The 22,261-nt window shown below is 41.3% G+C and overlaps 1 protein-coding gene across 1 annotated transcript in view; it reads left to right on the top strand.

The window, feature by feature from the left end:
- LOC147018769 (pre-mRNA 3' end processing protein WDR33-like) overlaps positions 1-22,261 on the top strand; it is a 139,856-nt gene that overhangs the window by 6,180 nt on the left and 111,415 nt on the right. Inside the window, exons 3-6 of the mRNA XM_085900095.1 lie at positions 2,153-2,221; positions 4,139-4,243; positions 5,188-5,283; positions 11,204-11,355. Of these exons, the coding sequence (XP_085756221.1) occupies positions 2,153-2,221; positions 4,139-4,243; positions 5,188-5,283; positions 11,204-11,355 (422 nt within the window). The remainder of the gene's footprint in view (positions 1-2,152; positions 2,222-4,138; positions 4,244-5,187; positions 5,284-11,203; positions 11,356-22,261) is intronic.

Below are 22,261 nucleotides of genomic sequence, written 5' to 3'. Positions count from 1 at the left end.
CGTCGAGTGAGTTGTTAAACAAGGATCAATGCCTGGATTGGCAAGGAACAGTGTGAAAAAAATTTACCACACCAAAGGGTTTCAAATTTTGAGCACTGCAGTGACTGTGTACTCTAACCACTAAATAAGAACCATTTCTAATTCCAGATTTAACAAAAAAAAAAAGGGAAGAACGTTAAATTGCATGTAGCACGTATCCAAAATTTCAGATATTGCAAAATGATACCCGAGTCTCCTCATTGACTTCACATGTAGATTTCACAACTTTGTCATTATGTTCAGTAATCTTAGGGTTTAAAAAAATACAAAAAACAGCCCTTTAAAAAGTTTTTTTTTATAAGTTGCGCCTTTTACGCTCCATTATACTTGTGAATCTTAAAAAAAAAAAATAAAAGGCTTACTTATCAATGATAGCTTAACTGGCTTCATCCAATTCTTTAACTGAACGAGCTTCTTGTTTGTGGATGAATAATTTTGTTGTTTATCTACTCTTATGCTTGAGAAACGTAGAGTATTACTGTACCTGATACGTATAGACCGGGAGCCCGGGGCCCTGAGCTCAAACAAACGAGGTACTAATATCTGAGCACAGGGGCATGTTGCAAACTTTTGATCTGTTGAGGCTATTTGGAGCAAGTTTCAAGACTGCCTAAAAGCAATACCAAAGCCCATGATGTATACATTTAATTTTTTTTTTAATCTGGTCTTGTGTATGTTGGTCGTGTTGATGTAGCACACGCTTGTAATTGTAATTGAAAATAAGTTTTGACACCGCGAGCACGATGCAAAAAGCAGGGTTCAGCAATTGGTTTACTTTGTCTGTCTGTCTGTCCACAAACAGCAGTTTATCATCGAGGAACAATTTCATTTCAATTGAATGTCATATAGGAACAGATTTCGGAAAATGAACCTGCAGTTTACCAGTAATTTGGCTCTGAATTTGTCCCAATCACACATGCACAGAATGGTGAAATAGTTTTTGTTTTTTTGTCTGGCAGTCAAAATTTAAAATCATTCCAAACAGGAAACTTGGTTTCTTTTTACATCATAAAGGACATAAACAACAGGCATGGAGAACTTTTGTAATGTATTAAATATGAAGGTGTAACATGTTACAGCTACAGTGGTAAACTTCTGAATATTATTTTTTCTATGGCCTTTAAAAATATTTTTTTTTTATTTCAATTGAATTATTTACTTTAACATTAGAACACAAATCATATTTTTGGCACTTTCAAAAACCTTCCGTTTTGTAGTACTTGGACAAAATCTTATGGCATTTTACATCATCACAACCAATCAAATTTACTGCCCCTTCTCCCCCAATGCCCCACTTTTTTTTCTTTCTCAAGACCATGTGGTAAGGTGCAATATGAACTCTCATTCTTTCATTGTTTAATTATTCCCTCCTCCCACCCGTTTTCATCACTTGGATGTGAAGTGGACTTAAAAAAAAAATTACGTTTTTTTTTTAATGTATTCATTACCACTCGAAGCAAAAAGTGTGGTTGAGAAATTGGTTAACTTCTGTCTGTCCATCCACAAACGTCAGTTTATGATCGAGGAACAACTTGATTTCATTTGAATGTTATATTTTGAACATGAACCTGTAACTGCAGGTAAAACGAACCTGCAGTTGAGAAATGCTTTGGCTCTGTATTCATCCTGATCGCGCATGCACAGAGAAGTGACATAATTTTATTACTCTGTCGGCCTCTCTGATAATTGAACAAAATTGAAAATCATTCCAAACACAAAATTTACTGTTTTTACGGACATCATAAAGGACACTAACGATAGACATGAATAATGTAACGTGTAAAAGATGTTGCAGTGACAGCACTAAACTTCTGGAATTTTTTTTAGGCCACCTTTAAAGTCATTATTTCAATTTAATTATATACTTGAACACTGCGTGTTCTATGAACTCTCATGATTATACTGTTACAAAATGCATTACAAGGCATGGAGTCGTCTCGTAGTGGCCTAAGTTTATTCCAATCTTGTATTAAACTGTGTAAATGTTCTGATGTGACACCTTGCAAAACTTTTTTTCTTGTTTTCTGTATACTTAAAATATTTAATCTTGGGAGAACATTTTGGTTGCTGTGTTTTTGTTTGTTCCCACCCCCACTCCCTTCTCCATTTATAGAACCGGATATGGCAAAGGGATTCCAGAGACATGCGAGCAATCCAACCTGACCCATCATATTATGGAGATGTAAGAACCATCGTGGTTACTTTTGAGAACACTTTCATGGTTGTTATAAAATAGTTTTGCATGGAAAGTTGGGGGGGGGTCATAGCTAGATTTTTGTAAGAATAGCATGTTCCGTATGATTCACAAAGGGAAGATTCACTCTTGAAAACAGGGAAAATGGCAAAGTAAGTTGTCTTGTTAAACATGATGCTGAGGAGGCAGCATATGTAATTTATAGACTGTATAGATAGGGGTAAGACTTGTGTAAAAACCACCTGTTTTTGGGTGAGTACTTAGCCACAAAGGCACACAGTGAATTGCACTTTAAAAGACAGCATGAATTGTTTGGCCAGTGCACCACAGGCAGTGGTAGTGAGATTGGCTGTAGAGCTCCAGAGAGGGGCATAACTTCTTTATTTATTGGGACTGCCCAGAAAATGGCATGCCTGTAGTGGTAGATGGCTAATGAGTGGGATGCATCACCCAAAAACGTGGTGTGAAAGTTTACCAGGGCCATAACTGCGTCTGAGCATGGCAGTTGGTCTCAGTTGATTTGCAGTACAGTGCTGGTCCAGTTCAGTGGCACTTCTGTCCAGTGCAGTTGAGTTCTGGTTTAGTTTAGAGCTGTGAGGAGAGTTGGGAGGACATCACCTTGCATCGCCTTTGCACCTCTTCACCTCGTGCCCCAAGCTGCACTGCAGCCACAACCATCCTGCTCATCCCAAGCCTGCACATCCACCAGCTTTGTACCAGCTGCAAGTCCTTGTCTACCCGTTGTTTTTGTGAGATTCCGTTACTTGTTAGTGGTGCCACAGTTGGATTAGGTTTTAGTATTTCTGTTATGTTTTCATTGTTTATAAGTTTGCCTGTCCCTCACCCCTATCTTTGTCTCTCAACCGCCAGATCTGTGCCATATTTATTGATTGTCTTGACTCCCCATATTCCCGTATTTCATTGTAAATAAACCCCATTTTGACTAGAAGAAGCATTTTCCCACGTGTTGCGCCGCCAAGTTCGGCCTCATTTGTGTGATCCTTGGGGAATATCAGTATTAAGTGAATATAGTATAGTAAACGCTGTTTTGGATCCTTGGATGGTCTTTGACCTCTGGCTCAGAGCATTATGTGATAACAGACCCTCTGACTCAACAACAGGTTTGTGTTGATCTTAAAATTTGTTTTGCCTTCAGTTAAATCCAGAAAATGAAAATGCAAATTGACAGGATAACTCAAATGTAGCATACTTGCTACCTTTGCACTGTCTTTTATGGGTTAAATTCCTGATCCGATTATAAACTGTCATCCTGGTGTTTCACAGGCAGGGTGTTGCTTCGTTGAGTACTCTGTCCTGTATTGGGTCGTTGATCGGGCACTCATCCACTCGAGATTTCTGGTCAACGTTTAATCCGACTGTGCCTTCAAAATTCATTGTGTACAGCCTTACCCCGTCAAAATTTGTGTCGTGTTCATGTGCACTCTCGGTGGCAAAGCCACGCCTCAGTAATGATATAACCGGTGGACAAAATGTGAAATGAAAAGAAATTTTTATGCGCAGGAGGAAGCCATTCGGCCCATCATGCCTGCACCGCACCAATACCACATTTAATGAATCCGTCAATACCCCTTCCCTTTGTATGTAGCCTTTTGGCTGCTACACTGGTACTCATTTCGCCAACCACGGAAGGATGACAGGCTGAGTCGACCCACTGATGTTAATTCAGCGGAAAACGGGGCTTGAACTCAGGACCCGAGCATCCCAAGCCACCACCCTAAACGTTAAGCCAACACCAGGTTTTGATTATAAAATCCTGATTCCCTCAAGAGAATAATGAAAAGGCCATCCAAGTGCAGATTGTGGGGGAAAATCTATTTTTTTGGCAAAAGGTTTTCATACAGCTCATTTTCATTTTTGTAATTTTTTTTCTTTCTTTCGTCACAGCTTGTTCCACCCATAGGAATGATGAACAACCCCATCAATGCAGTCACTACAAAATTTGTCCGAACCTCCACAAACAAAGTCAGGTGTCCTGTCTTTGTTGTAAGGGTGAGTTTCAGAGAAAAACGGTTGGTTTGGCATTCATTTTAAGTGTGCGCACACAATTTAACTATGTTTTCATGACATGACATTATCCTGTCTGCATGTCCTGTTTGTGCTGTGAATCATGCAGTGGATAACTTCTGAAGGAGCGAATGATAAAGCTAGAGACGAAATAGATGTGAATCTCAAATGAAACAAAGTACAGTATTGCATTTCAAACTAGAAGGGCACTCTGTAGAGCACATACCTCTGCCACGTAATGCCTGATCCACAAGAACATATCAGGCCCAATGCATTTTTGAAATGTCATGCGATACAGTACTGTATCGTTTTTGGTCCTATCTCTCGATGGTGAAGAATCACTTTAAAAATTAAATAATTCTCGTTTCCACATCTGGATTTGGATCTTCACCAAAATCTAATCAATTAGTCCTTGCGACACACCCGTGTCCACCAAGTTTCGTCTGAATCCGTCCACAACTTTTTTGAGATATCGTGCTATATATCAGTTTAGCACTCTCTCAATGGTGAAGAATCACTGAAAAAATTATCAGATCTGAATCTGGATTTAGATCTTCACCAAAATTAAATCAATTCTTCCTTGTCACACACCAAACATGTCCACAAAATTTCATCCAAATCCGTCCACCACTTTTTGAGATATCCTGCACACAAACAGATAGAAATGGGTGAAAACATTACCACCTTCACCTTTGGTGGTGGAGGTAATTAAACTTTATTAAAGTGAATGACTTCTTACACAGAAATATACCTTTACTCATGGTTTTTGTATGATACCTGAGAATTATTTATTTATTTTTGATGTTTACCCACTTGAAATCTTTATCAACAAGTTTCTGCAAAACTACACACAAAGCCAGGATTGTATTAGTTACATTCAGAAGGCATCTATTATTGGGCTAAGTTGTCGCTGCATGCTCGTTGTGCAGTGGACTCCTGAAGGCCGAAGGCTTGTGACCGGAGCCTCAAGTGGAGAGTTCACCCTTTGGAACGGCCTTGCATTCAACTTTGAAACGATTCTGCAGGTAAAGTGGGTTGCAAAGTTATACCACAGTTATCTTTCTTTCTTTTTTTCACAGTTGTATTTTGGCTGCCAGTTTTAGTGCATTTATGTTGACTAGTACACCGACTCCCTACAGGAGCAGCAGGAACGGTCATGTTATTTTCCTCTGGGGTATATAGATTGCAGTACATCAAGGCTTGGGTCCGTTACTCTGTGGAGAGCACAATAAGCATACAATGCCTCAAGAACGTTGGGTTTCCTCCCTTTCAGTTTAGTGTTAAACAGCAGTAGCCACTGTTTAAAACGGTAATCATATGTGTTTGTGGTTTACAATATTTTTAAGCAGTGAAGCCACTTCAATATTTGGGAATGTCTCTCCTTCCTTCCATCTGTCTGTAAAAATATGAAGAAGAAGAACCTTTCTAACCCACAGTGTTTGCTTCTGAAAGGTCCCAAAGGGTAATTCTAATGTGTTCTCAGGGGTTTGAAAGGGTAATTCTAATGGGCTTCTTTAGTTTCTCGGCTTTACCCATACCATATCAAGAATGCCAAACTGAACCGCTTCCTTTGGACATGGGTGCAATTTTGTTTATATTTCTGGAAGGGGTGCCCCACAAAACGCCGCATTGACACGATAAGCCATTTATGCACATTAACGTAGCGTTTGTCAAAGGAGGAAAAATACACTTGGTGAGGGGGGCAAATTGAGTCCCGACAACCTCCATCGTGTGGCCCCTTAGTCCTTACAAGTTTGGTTGAGATTAGAGAAGTAACGACCGAATGTATCACAGACAGACACCAAGTTGCGGGTTTTCGTGTGATGTACATACTGCCACGTATGTGGACGTCCTTTGTAGATGGGCATACATGGACATGTCTGTCTTTTGTGTTTTTTTTTTCATCCAAAGATTTATTTGGCTTGGAGTTCCATGTACCATAGATCCGGTTTCCGAATTTTCCCCATTCGCTGTTTGTATTATTTTTCAATTCATTATTCTCAGTGTTTCCACATCACCCTGATGGCAAAATGTACCACCAAGGGGAGTGCTGCAGAGTATTTGATGTGCAGACTTGAGAATAGTATTTTTTTTCCACATCGATTTTGAGTGCTTTTTTTGCATTGATTACATGATAAAATTTATTTTATTAAGCAGCATTTAAGGGGTTTTTTTGTTTTTGTTTTTTTGAAATTATATTTTTTAGAAACAGAAAATGCACTTTTTAATATCAGAAAATTACTGGCTCTAAATCATGAATCGCATCATTGATCGTCAAATCGTACATACTGTTGGACCCCGCTGTTCGTGGGGAATACGTTCCTGGAAAATACCGCAAGTGAAAAATCCACGAATAGTGGGGCATTCCACGAACCACGGATAGAAAAAGGGGGGATAGGTTCTCGGCGGTTAGCGATTCATGAGGGAAAATAAAAAATCCTATGAAAACGCAAAAATAAAACCACGAATATGCGAAGCACAGGGCCACGAAGGTCAAAGGAGGTTGCATTTTACACTCTGCGAATACGTGGGGTCCGCGAATAGCAAATCCATGAATAGCGGGCTCTGACAGTATTGGTAAAGCTCAGGAAACCTTACACTCATTGAGGAATCATTATTCAAGCAAACGCTGCATTATATCACCCCTTCCTCTTGGTTGTTCGGAAAAGTAATACAGTAAAAGCTGTTTTATCCGTCACCCAAAGGACTTTGCCATTGCCGGTTCATCAAATACACCAGTTATCTAAATGTTACATAGAATAGTACAAGAGCAACTTGTTAAACTTTGCCCGTGAAAAATAAAGTAAATAACATTATTACAGTGCAGTATAAAGGGAATTACCATTGAATTGTGCAAAACAACAACATAACCTGTATTATGAAACATAAACTCGTCTTTTGAAGTTTATGGACGATCTAAAGTGTCAACTCGTCGGGCTTCTTTCTCAGGCTCATCAGGTTCATCAGGTTCATCATCTTGTCAAACTCAAGAGGCTTTTTTGAACCATTTCATTTTGTCAGACTGCTGCATTGTTTCTTGCCTCTCCCTCATGAAATGTTGTTGTATGAGGTTCAGCCTCATCACTTCCTGAGTGCTGTAAGCTTTCTGCCTTTCAGAAAACTTCACAAACGTGTCAAGATCTTTATCAGGGGCGTGTTCCATTACCGATCAGCTTGCTATCGCTTGCCAAGCCAATCATTCCTTATCAACCATTTTGTTGGAGTGCTTGCTTGAGGACCATTTCACAAGCACTCTCCAAGCGTTTGGTAATGGAACACACACCCCTGCATCAGCCAGTGATATGTTCAGTTGAAAAGTCTTCTTCGTCTGAGTCAGCTTGTTCAACTTTCTTCTGTGGATTAACAACATTGTCGATTATTTTGAAGTGAGTCGTAACATGAGTCACTTCACACCACTCTTCAATTTTGGCTTTGGTCAAACTTTGAAGTGGATTGTTGTTGATTGCTTTCATCACCATACTGGATATTTATTGGATTGTGATCTGCAGACTTTTGTTCCCCTGAGATGTCAAGCTGCCCCATCCCATGTCACAGCTTGGAGCAAGTCAGCCAGTCATCAGAAAAGGTGCATTGATCAGTCAATCCCATATGATCATTAAAATACTTTGCCTTCTCAATTGACATCGTTCCTGAGATTGGTGCTCTGAAAGTTTGAGAGCAAATCATTCATACAGAGCTTTTTCTAGCTGCTCCATCTTTGGCTTGTGCAGTGTGGCGCTTGTCAACAGTGTTGTCGGTCTCTGACTTGGTGTAAAATAGCAGCAACTTCTCCTCCTAGGCCTTGATGTCGGAGATGGTTGACAATTCGACGTTGTACTTGCACATCAACTCATTTATATTGTCTCCTTCTCCAGTCTCCCTCATATGTCGATCTTCTGGTTGATTGTGAGAACAATCCTCTTCCTCTTCCAATCAATCCTGCTCGACGGGGAACAGAATCCATGATGCTTTGGAAGGTGAACTGCTACTTCTTGCCCTGAGTTTTCACTTGCAGTACCTATAGAAAGTCTACACCCCTTTCAAAAACGCCACCTTTTGTTGTCTTGTAGCCTGGAATTAAACTGTTTAAATCAGACTTTTTCCACCTTTATTTATACATCGTAACCCACAACTTCCAAGTGAAAACCAAATTCTACAAATTTCAGAAATTATTTAAAAATACAAAACTAGAATATCTTGGTTGGATAAGTGTCCCCAGCCCCTGAGTTAATACTTGGTGGAAGCACCTTTGCCAGCAATTACAGCTGTGAGTCTGTTTGGATAGGTCTCCATCAACTTTGCACACCTTGATTGGGCAATATTTGCCTATTCTATTGGACAAAACTGTTCAAGCTCAGTCAAGTTGCATGGGGAGGGTTTTTTTTTTTTTAATATACCTTGGTCGAGGCTCGTATGAGAGCTAACACACAACTCACAGCAAGGAGGCATGAGACAAGAGGGGCGGGAGTGGAAGGGACAAAACAGTGGGGAACAGACACATTAGGTGAACTGTGGAAGGGAGAGGGATGGGGATGGGACAGGGAACATGGCGAAGAGAAGATGGACATTTCAGGGACTTTCAGGAAGGAAAGCAGGAGAAATGAAGGAAGTGGGCTTGGGTGGATTATCGGGGGTAGAAAAGATCGAGGATTTGGATGGGGGAAGATAAGAGGTGGTGGTGAACAGCTGTTTTGAAAGCCTGCAGGGAAGAATGGGAAAGAATAGAGTGAGGAAGTTTATTCCAAAGGCGGGAAAAAAGAGGAATGAAAGAGTGAAGATGAGCAGTGATTCGTGATTTTGGTAGTTTTACCAGAAGGGGGTTGTTGGCGGACCTTGAGCGCCCTGTGGAAATGTGGTGGGGACAAATCGCAGAGAGAGCAGGGGGGGGCAAGGCTGGAGAGGAGTCTGTAGAAGACAGAAAGACCACCGACCAACCTGCGGTGATTGAGTGAGAGGCCCAAAGACTCAGCTTCATTGCGGGAGATGCCGATGATCTTAAATGCCCTGGTTTCGACAGCGTGAAGCCGAGAAAGGTCGGAGGCAGGAGCACCAGCCGAGAGGGGAGAGCAGTACTCCATCAGGCTATGGACAAAAGCTTTGTAAGTGGTCAGGAGCTCAAGAGGGCCCAGGAAGGACTTAGCACGACGGAGGATTCCCAGTCGGCGACTGGCTTTTGAGGCGAGGTTGGAAATGTGACTTTCCCAGGAAAGGTCATGGCAGATAGTGAGACCTAGAAGCTTGAAGGAAAAGACTTCTTCCAGAGGATTGTTGAGAAAGTGGATGGGGGGGTTTTGTAAACGGTCCTTTCGAAGAGACTTAGTGAGAGTGTGAGATTTGTCTGGATTGAAAGACATGTTCCACGTGTTGGACCAGTTTGTGATTTTATCCAGATCTGCAGTGAGTGAAGAAGCTGCTGCTTGCCGGTCTGAGGGATAATGAGGGTTGATGAACAACAATCTTCAAGTCATGCCACAGATTTTCAATTGGATTGAGGTTGGTGCTCTGACTGACCACTCAAGGACATATATCTTTTTATAGCCACTCCAGTGTAGCTTTGGCTGTGTGGTTCAGGTCGTTGTCATACTCAAAGGTGAACCGCCCCACTTGTAGAGGGCAGCAGGTGTTCCTCTGGAATTTTCTGGATTTTGCTCCAGCCATTTTCCCTTCTATCGTGACAAGTGCTCCAGTCCCTGCTGATGAGAATATTCCTTTAACATGATGTTGCCACCACCATGCTTCACAGTAGGGATTGTGTTCTTTGGGTGATGTGCTGTTGGGTTTTCACCAAACATAACGTTTTGTATTGCGGACAAAGATTTCCATCTTGGTTTCGTCAGACCATAAAATTTTTGCTACATGGCTTCAGAATCTGGAGTTTTTTTTGCATACCTCAAACTGGACTCGAGGTGTGCTTTTTTGAGTAATGGCTTCGTCCTTAGCACTGTTGTAGAATTTTGTAATTCTACAACAGCACCCTGCAGTGCAAGCCAGACTTGTGGAGTGCTTGAGATATTGTTGTCACATGACATGGAGGGGTGGACACTTATCCAACCAAGATATTCTTGTTTTGTATTTTTATTTAATTTTCTGAAATTTGTAGAATTTGTTTTTCACTTGTAAGTTGTGGGTTATGATGTGGAAATAAAGGTGGGAAAAGTCTGATATAATGCAGTTTAATTCCAGGCTACAAGGCAACAAAAGGTGAAATTTTTAAAAGGGGGTGGAGACTTTCTATCGGCACTGTACATGTTCTACCCAAGATTTGGGATCATGTGATTGGTCTTTGGGCTGAGAGAGCCGGACTCGTGGTAGCAACGATTAGGACATGGATTTGTTCCCGTTTTTATGAAATGTTGAACCTTGACTCGGGAAGCATTATCGAAGGGTTTTCAAAGCAAGGAAGTGAATGCTTGATGTTTTGAGAAGCTAAGAGATTTTCATGGCACTTCTTGTGGTGTGAATTTATGACAGATGGACGCGGCTCTTAAACCATGAGGCTGCATCAGATGTTTGTCGAGAGAAAAAGCGTCATTTTCACAGCTCAGGCTGGGTCACCTCTGTATGGTGTTTTTTGGTTGTTGTTTTTGGGTGTATTTTTTTTTGATGGGGTAACAATCAATGAGAAGGCTGTGTGGTCATGTCAACTTGATTGATATCTCTCCCATACCGCTTTATAAAGTGCCAGATAACACAGCTTTTACTGTATATCAAATGAGTTGCTGCCTGTTAAGGCTACAGTGATTATAAGCATTTTGGGCTAACATAAGTATCCCTGCTTAACTTTTAAGCTTATCTAGCTCGATATGTTGCAGTGCTTTTGGGGGTGGGGAGAGGGGTGACCTTGGATATATGTACAAGCTCGCACAATGAACTTAAGACTGCAGAAAACAAAAGTAGCATGTATGGTGTTTAACATTAGCTTTGTCTCTCCATTTTTATTGCCAGGCTCATGATACCTCTGTACGAGCTATGACTTGGTCTCACAATGACCTTTGGATGCTGACCGCAGATCATGGAGGCTTTGTCAAATATTGGCAGACAAACATGAACAACGTGAAGATGTTCCAGGCGCACAAGGAGCCCATTAGAGAGGCCAGGTGGATGGAAACGCGCGCTGGCATCGTCGCGATGGCTCTTGGTCGAGAGGCTGTGTATCCAAGTGCTTTGTCTTTAGCATTATCACGTGTTCGTTTTGAGTTATCGTTGCCTTCGTTACCATGCACAAATGAACTTTCACCTTTTGTGTGTTGGTTAAATGTGTCCTGCCAAAAAGGGGAAGTATTTGTTTCATTTTTCCGTAAATATGAGGCAAAATGCAATAAAAGATTGCCTAGCCTTTACGCTCGTATTTGCAACCTTATTAGTCGCTTTTAGCTAGCACTGGATTAAGCCAACCCTAAAGCGTAGAGGACTAGTGAAAACAGTCTTGTAAGAAAGGTAAATATTTTATTATTTTGAAATTATCCAGCACTTCGTGCTGCATATGTTCTCGTATCTTTGGTTGAATACACAGCAAACGAGCAAGGATTTCCAATACTTCAGAATTGGTTCTTTCAGTGGTGTCTGTGCCAAGCAAAAGATTGACATTTTGAAGGAGATTCAAGGCTCGTGTACACAAAGCGAAAATACAGCTCCACACAATCTTAAAGGATTAGAGAATAAAACCTGGTGCAATTTTGAAGATATTTCTTTTTTTGTTTTCGACAACAAAGGAAAATGTCAGGCACAATCGGAGAAATAGTTACCTCTGCCACAGAAGGTGAAGGAGGTTATGTTTTCATCCCTGTCTTTTTGTTTGTCTGTGAGCAGGATATCTCAAAAAGTTATGGACGGATTCTGAAGAAACTTGGTGGACAGGTTTTGTTTGTGTTAAGTACAAATTAATCGATGTTGGTGAGGATCCAGATCTGGATCTGGATCCAGATCCTGGAGTTGTTCAAGTGATTGTTGGCCATTGAGAGATCTGACCAAAAACGATATAAAATACAGCACGACAATCTCAAAATGTTTTGGGTGGATTCCAATGAAATTTGGTGGACATGTTGGGTGTGTGACAAGGACGAATTGTTTCGATTTTAGTGAAGATCAGGATACTATAATTTTTTAAGTGATTCTTCATCATTAAGAGCTGGAGCCAAAAAAAATATTGAGCACAATATCTCCAAAAGTTGTGGACAGATTTGGACAAAACTTGGTGGACAGGTTGACTGTGTGATGAGAACATGCCGATTAGGTTTTGGTTAAGGTTCAGATGAAGATCTAGCCTATATGTGGGATACAAAACGTTAATTGTTCAACCTGCTGGAGGCCCTCGTAAGAAGAAACCTGTTTTGCATCATCAGAAAAGCTGGTGAGCTGAAATCATTTTCACCTTTTTCCTTCCAGAAGGTGAAATATTTTTCACTTTGGAATGTTTATCTTCGTATTTCTGAGATTTTCAGGGTATAACCTTTGCACACCATGGGCACTTTCAACCCATGTATGCAACTACTCCCGATACACGTCTTGTTCTGATATAGGCCATACCTCGCATGAATTGAGATCTTCATTGGAAAGGATTGCAAAGTTCAGAACAATTGTGATGCTAAAGCTTTTCATCTAATATTTGTAACATCAGGATGAATGCTGCTACTGAAATATTTTTGTCAATACATGCAGAGCCCTGTATGTCAATGGTTAGTCCAGTGAATGTATTGTTGCTACGCTGGCGGCCCAGGTTAATCCCCCCCCCCCGACCCAATTTGTGGTGATGGGCGGTTAACACCCCAGCCCGGGATGGCCGAGCAGTTCCTTATTAGGAGGCGGACACAGTGATCCTCGGAGATTTCAATGCGTGCGGGAGGGCTGGGGCGCAATGGCGGTGCAATGGATGCACAGTACGGGGGTTTATACTCGAACCCCATGACAAATACACGGATACAGTTTCTTAAAATTAACACATTTAATGAAAATATACAAATTTTTACAAAGGATAATAAATGTAATAATGATAAATACATGAGGTAAATTGAACTCTTAAGTTGAGGTACATCGATATTCAGACTTGAATACGGACAAGGGGAAACATTAAAAAAAAAAAAATCCCGCCTTTTGGTCTTGTACTTGGCTTGGATCAGAGATGGTCTTTGTGGAATTTGGAATTGAGGCGCATTCCACCAGCACGTGCAGACGCGCAAAATAGCGCCAAGTGGCTTCTCTCGTAGTGGGACAAACGTACGTCAGGCAATTTGTGAGCGGTATTCAACACTGAAGCTTGGAGAGATCGTGCAGTTGCTTCGTGCATCGATTGTCCTCACCGACCCGCTATTTGTCGTACACGAGGCTCGGGGTCCGTTCCTCACGATCCAACCAAGAGCCAAAGGCCAGCGTCTTGCTTCACCACGCGAGTCAATTCTCAGCCCGAACACAAGAATCGTGCCGTCTTCTTTATGCATCGAAGGAAAGCCAGCTGTAAAGCCCTGTTCTTACAGGCCATCTCCTAACTACGTTCTTTCTCAACCGTATGCGTCCTTCACTCTGCGCTCGTGCCTTCCTCACACTGACTTTGTGCATGCGCTCTCCCGATCTCACCTCATCACACTGGCATCGTGCATGTACTCTCTCCTATTTTGTCTGATGTCTCCCATGCCTTCGTCTTCTTCATGCGTCTCCCGTCATGCCCATCAATCCTCCGCCTCCGGGGCGTGGCCTGCTCGCACGAAATCCGGGAAGACGCGGGCCTGCACCCGCTCGGCTTGTCTGGCTAGCTTCTGATGTCACGCCCATCAATCGTCAGCCTCAGGGCATGACTTCGCCCACCGCCACCCTTGGAGGCAGGGCTGCCTGCTCGGCACGTTTGCTTGTTTATCGTGGTTTTGGTTATAAATATATCGGGAAAAGCCATGGGGGCAACCACACACTGGAACCCATTCTCAAACCCTAGTTAATTAACACCGCACCTCCCCCGTGTGGTGACACAACACTTCAGCTCACAGTTTCCCTTCTTAATTACATTGAGATGTCTCCTCCACGTCCACAGACCAAACAACTCTGTTCAATCCTAAATTCCTCCATCTACCCCCACAACCATAACAGTATTATATACAGGTGGATGAAGGACATTTATTGAAAGGTGTTTTATCTCACCTGTTGCACACCAAGTTGGATTTGAAGAATTGCCATTAACGATGGTGGATGGTTTACAAAATGAAAAGTTTTCCTTTCTGATCTTATGTGATGGGCAGAGATAGAACAGGTTGTTGGGTAGTTGTGTTGCACAATACCAAAGTACTATTTTTATACGTAAAGTGAGAATGTTTAGACGATTGTACGCAGTAATGTAATATGTATAACACAATGACGTTCGGATATTTCCGAATAACCCAGACAATGGGAAACTAAAAACTCAACACAGGAATATGGCATTTGAACCTGGCATTACCATCAGACAAGTGCTCACATGGGAATGTCATGTACTCAGTTTTGACCTGGAATTATCAACATGGCAGGTGAATACACCGTCATTATGGCCATTTGTTAAAAACAATAATTATTTCTATTTCCTTATGGAAGTCGTCCACACAACACTAATAATATTGGGCAAGTCAATATATAACAAAGTAAAGATGGTTGATTTATCCAGCAAAGAGTCTTCATTATACCCTTGTTTATAACACTCTTCGTTCTATTCATCCTATCTATTTTTGAAGAAAGAAAAAAAAAAAGTAATGTTATTTTGCTGTTTGAAGCCTTGTCCAGACCATCATGCATAACTGCAAATCGAGAATGTCATTTAGCATTGACAGGCATGAAGGATTGTGTAGGTATAAATTTATTTTTATTTTTTGAATAACAGTTGTCGCTGAGATAGTTTGATCGAGCTTAATTTTCCGTCAGTCATGTCCAAATAGGAGTGGAGCCGAGCAGAGCATCTGCCAAAATCCCAAGTGTTGCTTCTCGCTGTGCTGCGGGTGGATTCTAATCTATCAAATGTGTCGCTCTTCTCGATGCATGGTTTCACTTTTTCAAAAAGGTAATCACACATTTCAGGATACATTTACATGTAGTTTGTGAAGTTTTGAGTCGTCGTCTGTGCAGTTCCTGAATTATTTGGCAAAACTGTCTTTCTGTCTATTTTTTAGCCATTTTTTCATCGGAAGATTTTCTTTCATGGAGATTCTTTATCTAACGTGCTGTCATTAGCAAATTCCCATTTTTCCAGTTTTTTAGGCACGAGCCATCACAGTGGCACTTAAACTGATGATTATTACTCCATGGCACCTGTCGGTGATGGTTATTTTTTAGCTGATCTCATTTGTCAGTTATAAATGATGGTCTGGACTGTCTAACAGCATACTGTTTTCAGTCAATTTGCATTTTAATGTATACAAGGAGAGAAAGGAAAAATTTTGAGAAGGGAAATTATCAAATTGAAAATTTTTCAATTCCCTTTTTTGAAAATATTGGAGGGATGAACATAAAAATGGAGATTGACTTCTGAGTTGATTGAAATAAGGAAAGGTCCTTTAGAAAATTATATTGGCTTGTGAAGGAGAATGTGCTCTGATGCAAACACTATATTGGAGTAGGGGTAGGGTAGCCAAAAACAAAAGCCATAATTTTTACCTCTGCCATCGAAGGTGGACGGAGGTTGTTTTCACCCCTTTCTGTTTTTGTCTGTGAGCAGAATGTCTCAAAAAGTTGTGGACGAATTGGAATGAAATTTGGTGGACAGGTTGGGTCTGTGACAAGGACTAATTCATTTGATTGTGGTGTAGATACGACAATTTTTTTATGTGAATTTTCTTTCTTTATTTCCTCCCCCCCCCCCACCATGGAGTGATGGGGCCAAAACAATATATCACCCAATGTCTCAAAGCTAAGACTAATTCAGACGGAAACTTTGTGAGCAGGTAGGGTCGGTGACAACAAGCCGATTCGATTTTTGGTTCAGTTTCTTATGCAGATTCGGCTCATCAGTGGGATACAAAATGTAAGCTGTTCAGCTTGGTGGAGGTATGCACTCTACCGAGTGCTGTGCTTTCTCGTTGCATTTGTGGAATGCAGATGGGATCTTTATCATGTACTCGTGTGTATCACTGGTTTTATGGACTTGGGGGAGGGGTTACCGAGGGTATAAAAAATGATCGTTTTGGATTGGGGATGATCTGAGATGGTGGGTAGCAGCTGTGTTGAAGACCTGGAGGGAAGAATAAGATTGAAGAGAATGTGGAAGTTGGTTCCACAGGTGGGAACCTAGAGGATCGAATGAGTTGTGGTGGGCATTGAGCCTTGATTTTGGTCGTTTCACCAGAAGGGGGTTGATTATGTATCCCGCAGAAACTTGTTGGGGGAGAGGGTGGGACAAAGCTTGAGAAAAGCAGAGGGTGCAAGACCAGAAAGGAGGTGGTTGAGGACAGAGACCACTGACCTGTCTGCGATGACAGTGATAAGCCCATATACTCTGCTTCATCACGGGAGATTCCAATAAACTTGAATGCTTTAGTTTCCACAGCATCAAGCTGAGCAAGATGTGAGGCAGGGGAGCCAACCCAGAGGGGAAAGCAGTACTCCATCAAGTTGTGAATGAACGCCTTGTATGTGTATCAGAGTTCTTGTGTGCCAAGGAAGGACTTTGTATGGCGGAGGATGCCCAGTTGGCAGCTGGCTTTGGAGGCCAACTTTGAAACATGGGTTGCCCAAGAAAGAACATGGGTGATATTGAGACCCAGGAGTTTAAATGACTGAACTTCATCAAGAGGATTGTAAAGAAAGTGGATTGGCAGGGGGAAGGGGTTGCCAGACTCTCCTACACACACAAACACATAAACACACGTTAAAGAAAAACCCACCCACATCTCTCACCTGTGAATGGAGGGAATAGCCTATCATCTCTCACCTAATCGACTAAACCCAGGTGGCTAGGATTATATAAATAAATTAACACCTCCTATGCTCCTCCAGCTGAAACTGCTGCATAAAGCAACCAAGAAGGCTGACACAAGGTAAGTGCTATGCTGTATCAAACCTTTCCCATAGTTCCTCCGCAGCTATAAAGACATTCACAAATGATACACACATGATAATCCCAATGCTATGCACCCCCTCAGCTGCTGGTTTCATCACTTATTGCCAAATCATCAGTGACAGCACAGACAGCAATGCATGGGAGGTGTTTATTTTTTTTAAACCTAAGCCACCTGGGTTTAGTTGATGAGGTGAGAGCCGATTAGCTATTCCTGCCATTCACAGGTGAGAGATGTGGGTGGTTCTTTATTATTTATTTTTATATTTATATATTGACTGCTTTTGACATTTGCACGTAGTACATACTGGGGAGCCTCATTGGTATGCAATGCTGTCTGCATTGTCTCTGATGATTCACCAATAAGCGATGAAACCGGTTCGGTAGCTGAGGGTATGTGTGGCATTGGGATTCTTATTTGTGAATGTCTTTGTCTTTATAGCTGTGGAGGAACTCTTGGAAGGGGTTGATTCAGCATAGTGCTTGCCTTGTGTAGGCCTTCTTGGTTGCTTTACACAGCAGTTTCAGCTCGAGGACATGCGAGGTCTTTATATATATATAGGACTTGGGGGCACTCCAGCCTTGATAGGGAGAGGGGATGAAAGGATTCCATTGAGTTGCCACACATTGGCTACGAGAGTAGAGGAAGTCAAGTGTGGAGTTGTCTTGTTTGCCATAGGCACGATGGCATACTTTGGATGCATCAAAAGCATCAGATATGACCATGAGATGGTTCTGATCTCATGTCTGACATTCATTGAGGTCCTCCATCCATTGTTGGGAGAGACTGAGCATCATGTCCAAGGAAGAGTTACCTGATGTGAAACTAAATTGTTGATCTGAGATGAGGTTGGAGAAAAGGAAGGATTCCATGACCTTGCTTATGATTGGAAACAAGTGAATTGGTCTGCAGGTAAGGGGATCTGTTTTTTCACCTTTTTATGTAATTCAACAATGTTGGCAGATTTCCAAGCAGATGGAAGATGACCTTGCACAAATGACAGGGAAAAATGTGCAAGAGCAGCAGTGCAGGTTTTTTGGGACCCATGAGCTGATGCCGTCCGGTCCAGTAGCAGAGTCAGTCGAGGGTTGGAAGAACCTTCTCAGGTGCAAGTGACAGCATCCAGAAGTTCTTTGGTATAACAGGGAAGGATGGGTACCGAGAGTGAGGTGTTGGGGACACAATATTTGGAAACAAACATAGAATTGATGCATTCAGCCTTCTCACGAATAGAGTCTGCTATGGTGCCATTTTACGAGAAGGAAGGGATGGAAGGGGACCTATACTCCAGACAGACTTAAGGCACCACCAGGTTTTAGAGTAGGGGGACAAATTTGAAAGTTCATTTTTGAGGTTGGACAAATGTTGTTTCCTGGCTCTCCGAAGAGTGGACACACACTTATTGCGGACTTTGTGGAATGCACTGAGATTGCCTTTGGTTGCATTAACCTTCTCGGAAGAGAAGGCAAGTTGTTCCAGAGCAAATGCTTCACAACAAGATTCAGCATACTGTGGTCACGAAGAGTGGTAGGATAATTGAAGATGAGATGGGATTAATCTCTGTGTGAAAGAAAGAGCAAGTGTCTGTGGAAGAATTCTCAGGCTGTGTTAACATCAGGTGTTGCCTCCAAAAGTATTCACCATCCTTCAAAGTTTTCACATTTTGATGCCACCTGAGTTTATTTTATGATACTTTCAAATCAAACTTGATATATATCATCTTCACAAACTACTCCAAAGTGATAAAGCTAAAAAAAAATGCAGATATAATGTGAATGAGTTCGATTAACAGAGAATATCAGATAATTCTTAGTTGAATAGTAGTCAAACCGTTTGCCCAATTCACCCAAAATCACTTCAGAAGCAAATTATTTGTTTGAAAGGTTACAAAATAAGTCGAATAGATTTCACCTGAATGTAACTGAGGAGTTTTAAGGTGCAACTTTTACTGAGGAGTTTTAAGGTGCAACTCACTTGCTCAACCAACCAGGCACATATGAAGTCCAATAAACTTTCCAAGGAAGTCAGACATAAAGTAGTGTTGAAGCACCGTTCAGGAGAGGGTTATAAGAAGATTTCAGTCACTCTTTTCCCTTTGAGTACGGTGACATCCATCAATATTAGGTGAAAGACGTATCATGCCACCCAGACTCTTTCCAGATCAGGTCACCCATCCAAATTCAGCAGCCGGGCAAGCAGGAATCTGGTTTGGGACGTCACTGTAAATCCAACAATGACTGAAAGATCTGTAAGGCTCTGTGTCTGAGATGGGGGTCAGTGTTTGTCAATCAACAATATCCCGTTCCCTTCACAAGGCTGGCCTCTATGGACTGGTGACAAGAACGAAGCCATTACTGAAAAAGAAATATCTAAAAGCTCGTATGGAGTTTGTCAAAAAATATCTTTATGATACCGCAGGCATTTAGGGAAAAGTTTTGTGGGCATATGAGAAAAAAAAATTGAACCTCGGTCTAAATTCAAAGCATTACGTCTGGCACAAGCCTTACACTACACATCACCCAGTCAACACCATCCCTACTGTCAAGCATGGTGGTGGCAGCGGCAGCATCATGTGGGGCTGTTTTTCATCAGCTGGGACTGGCAAGCTTGTCAGGATAGACGGGACAATGGATGGTGCAAAGTACAGGAGAATCCTTGATGAAAACTGACTTGAGTCGACCATGAATCTGAAACTGGGTAGGAGATTCAAATTTCAGCAGAGCAATGATCTGAAGCACGAAGCTAAAGCCACACTGGGGTGGCTGACAAGAAAATATCGTTCTTGAGTGGCCCAGTCAGTCCTGACTCGAACACAATTGAACATTTATGTCGAGACTTGAGGATTGCAGTCCATTGATGATCCCCATCAAACTTGGCAGAACTAGAGTAATTTTCATGGGAAGAATGGGCAAAGATTTGTGAAGAATGGGCAAAGATTTCACCATCTCACTGTGCAAAGCTGGTGTTGACCTACCCAAAAAGACTCATCGCAGTCAATGCTGAAAAAGGTTCTTCCACCAAGTACTGACCTTAAGGGCTGAATCGTTTTGCAAACAGTGAATTTTGATTTGTACATGTTTTTGTAGGTATTCCTGACATGTAACATCCTTCAACTATAAGTGTTTCGTTTGATCTCTTCAGTTATGAAGAAAAAAGTTCATTTGGAACAATTGTTTCTACATGATTTGTATTTCATCTAAATGTAGCATTATTGGTAAGGGGGGGGGGGTGAATACTTTTGCAGGCCACTGTAGATATGGGAGACCAGTCCTGAAGTGTAGATGGCTGCTTGCAGTCCCTGTCAATCTGCCTGAGTGAACTGATCGACTCACCAGTGTTGGGCAGTTATCAGCCCCGTTTTTGAGCATGTTTGCCCACACCACCTATGATTTCAGGTACACTACAAGGCCTACGTGTTCAACTTGCATGCCCAACCCTTAGCCACGGTTGTACAATGCTGTTGAATGCACCATACCATTTTTACATCTAATTTTGTACCTTGAATGTGCATCAAGTCCAAGCTCGAGACTGAATAATGCAATCTGTCGTGCACTCAAAAGTGCATACATATCACATCGCACGCATGCAGGCTTGCGCAGCAATGGAATAGCATTCAAAATATAATGTGGAATTGTAAAAAAAAAAATATATATATATATATATATATATATATATCATCTGATTTTCTATCGAGAAAAAAAAATTGTGAACCAATCAAGATTGTCCATTCATTTCCTCCGAGTCGTACCCATTCTCGAATAATTATTTTGTCATTGAGTGAGTGAGTCCACACTGGTTCTCAGATCTACTGTCATCTAAGCATTGTTAAATGCTGTCTTGTTCAAGATGTATCAAACCTCTCAGTTGAAATTGTTTTTTTATTTTTTATTCCTGTTGTACATTATCATCAGTTTATTGTTGCAAAAAGTGTACCACAAGGCATGGCCAAAAGTATTGAAGTTCCATTAAGCCTGTTATTTTCACAAATTGAAAGCAGCAGCTTGTGTAACATAGCTTCCCCGCACTCCATTGTCACAATTGAAGTTGTGGTATGGATCTATTTTGTAGCAATTGTGTTCATTGGCCTTCATTTGATTATCATATTCGTGCATCCCTAGACTAAAGGTTGCATTTGTGAATGACGAGTCCTGTGTAGTCCTGACTTAAAATGTGGGATAACACCCGATGTTTGACCATCGTGCCTTCGTTGTCCAGATATTAGTGCAATGAAAAGATTCTGAGACTTGAGCAAGTTTTCAACCCAAAATACATTTGATTCTATCTCTTATCAGCCGTTTTACTGCGAACATCGTGACATGCCATATGCGTTTTACACCAGGGTGACTGACGGTATTATGGGCCCTCGGGAGAAAGGAGTCTTTGCCCCCCCCCCCCACCCTGAGATAACAATTTTGAATATGACACAGTGCAAAATATGTTTCCCAAAACATTCGTGCATACATATTCAGAATAATAATGAGACTGTGAATTAAATACAAATACAGTGTAATGTACAAACCAGAAACTGGTGCACCTTGTGTTACAGAGTAAAAGTCCATACATTTCAGTTCAAAGTGTCATAGAATGTTAAGTATGTAATAATTATATAATATGGCAAACTTTCATACCAAACGGCGTGAAACTATATATAATAAAATGGACAAAATTATTTCTTCGTGTCATTTACCTGAAGATATTGCTGAGAAAAACAAATAGGAACCTTAGCCGGATGATGTAAAATAAAGGAGATAGCGGGACTTTCGGACCGACCAAGACAATTCGCACCATCTATTGAACGCGCACTGCAGTATTTTTCTATAACATTAACAAAACATACATGTGAAGATGGTTTATAATAGTTTTGGACCAAGAGGGTACAAACGTTTTTTTTGTAACACTTGTGGTTAGTAACCATTTTCTGTAAAGTTTGAAACTAACAGAGGGAAATGTTTGTATAAAGCAGGTTAAATGTTTAATATTAGTTATTTCTTTATTTATT

The sequence above is a fragment of the Eptatretus burgeri genome, chromosome 10 (genome assembly GCF_056783735.1).
Source record: "Eptatretus burgeri isolate ZD-2024b chromosome 10, Ebu_testis_v1, whole genome shotgun sequence".
NCBI classification, from domain to species: domain Eukaryota; kingdom Metazoa; phylum Chordata; class Myxini; order Myxiniformes; family Myxinidae; genus Eptatretus; species Eptatretus burgeri.
This window is presented reverse-complemented; position numbering and strand designations above follow the sequence as displayed.